The sequence below is a fragment of the Apus apus genome, chromosome 21, assembly GCF_020740795.1.
Source record: "Apus apus isolate bApuApu2 chromosome 21, bApuApu2.pri.cur, whole genome shotgun sequence".
In the NCBI taxonomy this organism is placed as follows: domain Eukaryota; kingdom Metazoa; phylum Chordata; class Aves; order Apodiformes; family Apodidae; genus Apus; species Apus apus.
Genome location: NC_067302.1, coordinates 6,685,579 through 6,691,768, shown reverse-complemented (window position 1 = coordinate 6,691,768; position 6,190 = coordinate 6,685,579). Strand labels below are relative to the sequence as shown.

The window sequence follows — 6,190 nt, the reverse complement described above, 5'->3', positions numbered from 1 at the left end:
GTAGGTCTCTCCCAGCACCCCCAGCGTGCACCCACCACACCCCTGTGCCACCAGCAGCAAAGCAGGGACCCTGAGGGCCTGGGCCCCAAGCCCCTGGGGCCTTGCTCTCTTGTATCTGGTTTTCTCTTGTCTTGCTCCTACTTCTTTATTTTTTCTTCCCCCCAAAGTTAAAGCAATATTCTGGGGACTCTGCAAGGCTGTATCGTGCCCAGTATTCCTGCCTGCTGCTCATCACCAGTAAATCACTTGTATTAAAGCAAACTGGAAGAGGGGGTGGTGTGGGGAGGGCCAGAGCCGGGGGTGCGGGCTGAGGGGTGGTGCTGTGGGAAGGAGCTGGGTGTAAGGAAACAAGAAAAAAGGAGAAAAAAAAAAAAAAAAAAAAGGAAAAAGAATTTGTATAAAGACATTATTTTTGTACTACATCAAAACTACTCCTGCATGTTGGCAATAAAACTTCATACCAAGAGCCCAGTGCAGAGCAACCCTGGGGGGTGGGGGTGTGGGGACGGGGGTGGTGGGATGGCAGGGGGCTGGGGGAGGTGGGTGAGGAGGACAGGCTAGGAGTGGCCCCATGGAGCCCTGATGCTGATCCCCAGGACTGGGCCATTTGCCCTGGCAGAGCCTGTCCAGCCCAGAGCCGTCCCCTGGCCTGGTGGGGACAGTCCTGGGACACAGCCCTGTGTCCCCATGGTGCAGCCCTCGCGGCTCCCGGGCTGTCCCTTGGCGCTGCCCTGCAGCTCCATGGCTCTGGAGCAGCACCTGGAGCCACCAGCTGGGCAGACGTGGGGCTGGGACACTGCCATGGCCTGGGCTGCTCCATGCAGGAGCTGGGCAGGACCCTGCCTGTACCCACACCTCCCCAGGAGCTCCCCACCCTGCTCACCCATCCCTTGCGGGGCCACGGGGCAACTCGTGGGGCTTCGAGCAGCCGAGGCACAGCCCCACCAGCCCGGGCTGCTCAGCTGGGCTCCAGCACCACTGGCGCAGCCTGGGTGCAGGGAGGTCTGAGCCTGCCGGGATGGCCCCTGGAGCCCCCGCACCCCACGCCCTGCTCCAGGGCGGCTCCGCAGCTGGGCCGAGCGCGGCGTCCCGGGGGAGCGGGACGAGCCCCGGTCCCGCGCCCCACTCGGCGTCAGGCCGGGGCTGCCATTGGCTCCGCGCGGCGCGCTGACCGCCAGCAGCCTCCCAAGTATTTCCTGTTGCTGCCGCGTTAATGCTGAACAGACCTTGCTCTCTCTTCCCTCGCTCCAGCCAAAGTGCAGCTCCCGCCGTCGTTCGCCTCCTGACGCCCCGGTGAGTACCAGTCGTGGGCACCGGCACCGGGTGTGGGGCCATGGGGTGGACGGGGTGTCCCGAGGGACCCCAGCACCCGCATCCGCTCACTCCCGTGGCCACGGCGGGATGTCACGGATCTGTCCCCTGCCCGAGGTGCTCTGGGGTTGTGTTGGGGGATGTGGGGCTTGGGGACATGAGGCCTGAGCAGTGGCTGGGGACGTGGGGATTGAGGACACAAGGCTCCGTGCGTGCGTGGGGATGCAGACCCAGGGCTCAGGGACTCGGCGGGTGAGGATGTGGGGCTGGGTGATCGGGGACTTGGAGGCACAGACCTTGGGGCTTGGGGACACAGAGCTCGGGGCTTGGGGACACAGAGCTCTGCCCTTGAGGACGCCTGTCCCCAAGCTCATTATACCCTGTGCTTGCCACAGCCCAGACTCCCACCCTGCCACGGCCCATGGCCACAGGCACCAGGCACCCTGGTGGCCCTGGGGCCAGCCCTGCGGTTCCCATGCCAGCAGCCCTGCCACCAGAGGGGCTTCAGGGGTCCTTGGAGCCCCACAGCAGGGGCCCCTCCAGCCCCACAGCAGGGCTGTCCAGGCTCCAGCCAGCCCCATTGTTGGGGCAGGGGCTGGCAGTGGGGCTGTGTCCCAGGGGAGGCACCAGGGCACTCCCAGGGACACTGCTGGCCATATTTCGGGGTGTCCCACCATGAGGGGCTGCCCACCCCAGGGCGTGCAGTGGCCTCACAGCACTGGACTGTCCAGGGATGGTTCTGCTGATGTGTCACATTTTCTACATTTCTTTCCTCATTCCTCCCTCCCTGGAGCCGTTTCTGGGAAATGAGCTCGTCCCTTGCCAGGGCCTGCCTGTTCCCCTGCCCGCCACCCTGCCCTCTCCTCCACACTTTGGGGGCTCTTCCTCTTGAAGAGAGGCCTTTTGCCCATCCTGCCACAGGGACACGGTGGGAGTTTTAGGGGGGCATTCAGCCTGAGCCCTGCAGATCCGGTGGCCTTTGCACCATGTCCTGGTCCTTGTCCCCATGCCCTGGGGCCTCCTGGCAAAGAGCTGAGGCTGCTCTGGCTTTGGGCATGGTCACAGACAGGAGTGGCCCTGAGGGAACAGGGGGCTCTGGGTATGCAGCTCCCAGCAGCACATTGCTCAGCCCCCCATGTCCCACAGATGTGGAGCACATACTGTCCCCAGAGACACTGAAGGAGACGGGGAGCAGGATGGAGAGCCCCAAGCGGGACATGGAGCTGCTGAGCAACAGCATGGCTGCCTATGCACACATCCGAGGTGAGCCCGTCCAGCCCCTGTGGGGACACGGCCCGGGGGACACAGGGGCCACTGCAGCCCCTTCAGCAGCCACGGGCCAGCCCCTCATCCCCTCTGCTTTCCTGTAGCCAACCCTGAGAGCTTTGGGCTCTACTTCGTGCTGGGTGTCTGCTTCGGGCTGGTGCTGACCCTGTGCCTGCTGGTGCTGCGGCTCTCCTGCCAGCCCCCCGCGCGCCCCGCCCCCCGCCCGCGGGACCTCAGCGAGGATGAGGAGGATGAGGACGAGGAGGAGGAAGAGGAGGACACTGTTGACCGTGCAGCATCCGAGTCTCTGCTGCCGGTGACCGAGATCCCTCTGGAGAGCCACGGCCCTGGGGACGGGGCACTGGCAGTCAACGTCTTCGCCTCAGCAGAGGAGCTGGAGCGGGCGCAGCGGCTGGAGGAGCGGGAACGCATCATCCGAGAGATCTGGCGCAACGGGCAGCCTGACATCCTGGGCACCGGCACCCTGGGCACCGGCACCCTGGGCCGCGTCCACTACTACTGAACCCTGGCACAGGGGCGGCTGCCCCAGTGCCCCCGGCAGCTCAGCCGACACCCCCTGGGAGCTGGTCTGGGGCCAGGAGACCTGAGGACAGGGGCTGCTGGCTGCCCCGGGGTGGAGGAGCTGCCCCAGAGCATCTCTGCTCGCTGCAGCCAGACCCGGGTGCCGTGGGACCAGCCTCACCCACCCCCCCGTGGGACACGCTGCACTTTGAGCCATTGGTACGACTGCTGGCACCAGCCCCAGGACCCTGCGGGGACAAGGACAAGGACAGGGCAGGCTGTGCCGGGCTCAGCACTGGCAGGAAGCCCAGCCCGGTGGGTCGCGGTGGGTCTGTACATCCGTGTAAGCTGTGGGGTCCTGCCCCAGAAACATGGTGCTGTTAGACACTCCCTGCAGCCCAGCATGGCTGGGTCCTGCGTGCTGGGTACAAGCAGTGCTGGGGGCTACGGCAGCCCCTGCCTTCCCAGGCCTATTTCCCTTCCCCCCCCAAGCTCCACCAAAATTAGCCGGGTCCTTTCCGGCACCGCCCGGCCCTGACCCAGCACCCTCCCAGTGGGGCCCGGCCGGATGTTTCCCGCTGGGCTCTTGGGGCTGTGGGAGCTCCCAGGGGCCCCCAGGCTGCTCCCCACGGGGCTGAGCCCCGTCCTAACCATGCTCCCAGCACTAGCACAGCCCCACGGGGTGTGGGGGGCCCCACCACCCCCTCCTCATCCCCTTTCTCAGCAGTTTTATAAAAATAACTCCTTCCCAGGCCAGTCCCCCAAGCAGCCAGCGCCAGCAGGATCCAGATGTTTTCCAGATGTTTCCCCATGCCAATGGCTCAAGGCCAGGATGCACTGGGGCTGGGCTGGGAAACGATGCGGGGGCTGGAGGAAGAGGCTGTGGGCCCTGGCTCTGCACCCTGGCCAGGATGAGATGCAGGGTTGTTGGGGGCACATGGTCCTTCCGGGACCATCTGGCAGTGGCTTCAGCCCTGTCCGTGACTGCACATCTGATCCTGGCACCCAGGCTGAGCACCACAGGCTTCTGCCCAGAGCAGTCCTGGCTCTGCAGCAGAGTCAGCTCTAGGAGGGACTCTTGTGCGATGGCAGGACCCCTTGTGAAAGCTGGGACCAGCCCAGCCCTGCCTGACCCCCTGGAGAGGTGGCCACCCACCACAGAGCACCACCAGCCCTGCACAACTCTGCATCCAAAATAGTTTATTTTAAACAGTACCTACACTCCAGGGGCTGTCGCGTGCCCTCGGGGCCACAGCACAGGGAGCAGTGCCCGGGGCAGGGGGGGTGGCTGCTTGGGGGCAGGGGGGCTGGGGGTGTGGGCAGCACGGACAGCACCATGTGCCACCACCTGCACGCCCTGAGCCCCTCGGGAGTGGCCGCATCCCCCAGCTGCCTTAGCAGGGCAGCCCCTTCCTCAGCCACTCAATCTCTGCCTGTGGGGAGAGGCCGTGAACATGGGGGGGCTGCAGGGACCCCAGCCCGGGGACAGGCCCTGCCCTGGACTCACCTGCAGCACTTGGCGCTTGGCCCGCTCCTGGCACAGCTCCAGCCGCATGTCCTCCAGGTCCTGCCTGCAGGGAGGGATCAGCCAGGGCCAGACACAAAGAGGAGCAGCCAGGAGCCACTGGGGACCCCCTGAGACCCCCCAGCCCCACTCACAGGTGCTGAGATCGCATCAGGTCCACGAGGATGTGCAGGGACCGGACCTCAGCCTTGAGGTCTGCCAGGGCCAGCAGCTCCTGCGGCATCTCCGTGCTCCATGTGGGGCTGGACGCCTGCCCCGCGCTGGGGAGGGGGGCACAGAGCCCATGGAGGGGCAGCCCCCACAGCTGCTCCCCCCCGCAGGGACCCCCGGCACTCCTGGCGGTTCCGCCGGGCGGGCGCTGGCCCGGCACCCGGGGCCGTGTGGCCGTGGGGTGGCTCAGCCTGGCCGTGGTGACCGGCACCGCGTCGAAGCCACCAGCATCTGCCAAAGAGAGAGTGTGGGCGCAGGACGTGGCCCCACGGTGCCAGTGGTGCCCAGTGGCAGCACCCACCTGGGTCTCCAGCTCTGCCCCGCTCCACGTCGGCCGAGGTGCAGGGCTGGGGGCCACCGGGCCTGGGGACAGGAGAGGCAGGGAAGTGGCACAGCCAGACCATGCTTGGACCTCCTGTGGGCAGCACCAGCCCCACAGGCAGGGACATCAGCATGCCCACGGCTCTGGGGGCATCGCGGTGGCCTCAGACACCCCAGCACAGCCACGTGTGTCCTACCTGCTCACCAGCGAGGGGGCTGGTTTGGCCTTGGCAGGCACAGGGGGAGCAGGAGCCATCCTTTTGCTGGGGAGCAGCTTGGCTGGCTGCATCCTCACCGGTGCCAGAAGCTCTGGGGAGAGGAGGCAGGACCCGGTGGCAGCGGCACAGCCCGCCCTGCCTGCAGGGCAGGAAGTGCTTCCTGATGGGGGAGGTGAGGGGAGCACCAGCCATGGCCATGCCCCTGCACCAAGGACCTGCCTCAGGCACAGGGGTCCTGTCCTATCCCTGTCTGCATCCCCATCCATGTCCCTGTTCCCATCTCCATCCCTACCCTCCCTCAGGACTCACCTGGGTGCTCCCTCTCCTCACCTGCCTTGTCCTTCACTGCCTGACAGGCTGCCAGGGAGCAAAAGGGCTTGTCAGGTGCTGCAGAAAGACACTCGTTATGGCCTCTCCTCTCCCAAGGACCCTTTGGCTGGGTGGGACATGGTGTCCTGCTCAACTATGGTCTCCAGAGGACACTCCATCATCCCACACCCTGCTCCTGCCAGGGGCCTTGGGCTCAGGGTCATGGGGGGAGACAACAAGGGGGTGCTGAGGGGGAGGCAGGCCCAATGGAGAGGTGCTCTCACAGTGCTCCTGGGCCCATGGTTCCCACCAGCACCATCTCCCACACGCACAGGCTTCATGGGACCTGACCAGCCCTGTGGCAGCTCTGCCCCAGTGCCCCCAGTACCATGCGCCCAGGGCCCTGCCTGCTGGGTCAGGAGCAGCTGCCCCTCCTGCCAACCCCACACCCACCCCTGCACCCAGTCCCGCCGTGGTCGGTGCTTCCTCTGCGCGGCTGCAAACCTCC

At 66.1% G+C, this 6,190-nt stretch overlaps 1 protein-coding gene across 2 annotated transcripts; it reads left to right on the top strand.

Moving 5' to 3' along the window:
• The first annotated feature begins 1,192 nt into the window (after positions 1-1,192).
• EVA1B (eva-1 homolog B) lies at positions 1,193-4,314 on the top strand. Of its 2 annotated transcripts, XM_051637726.1 has the most exons (3): positions 1,193-1,293; positions 2,458-2,574; positions 2,682-4,314. In XM_051637726.1, exons 2-3 carry the CDS (start codon positions 2,508-2,510, stop codon positions 3,098-3,100), a joined length of 486 nt encoding a protein of 161 aa, XP_051493686.1. In that variant the 5' UTR covers positions 1,193-1,293; positions 2,458-2,507; the 3' UTR covers positions 3,101-4,314. The 2 variants fall into 2 exon arrangements, with proteins under 2 accessions (XP_051493686.1, XP_051493687.1); XM_051637727.1 differs by lacking the exon at positions 1,193-1,293 and having other exon boundaries at positions 2,455-2,574.
• Positions 4,315-6,190: the final 1,876 nt, after the last annotated feature.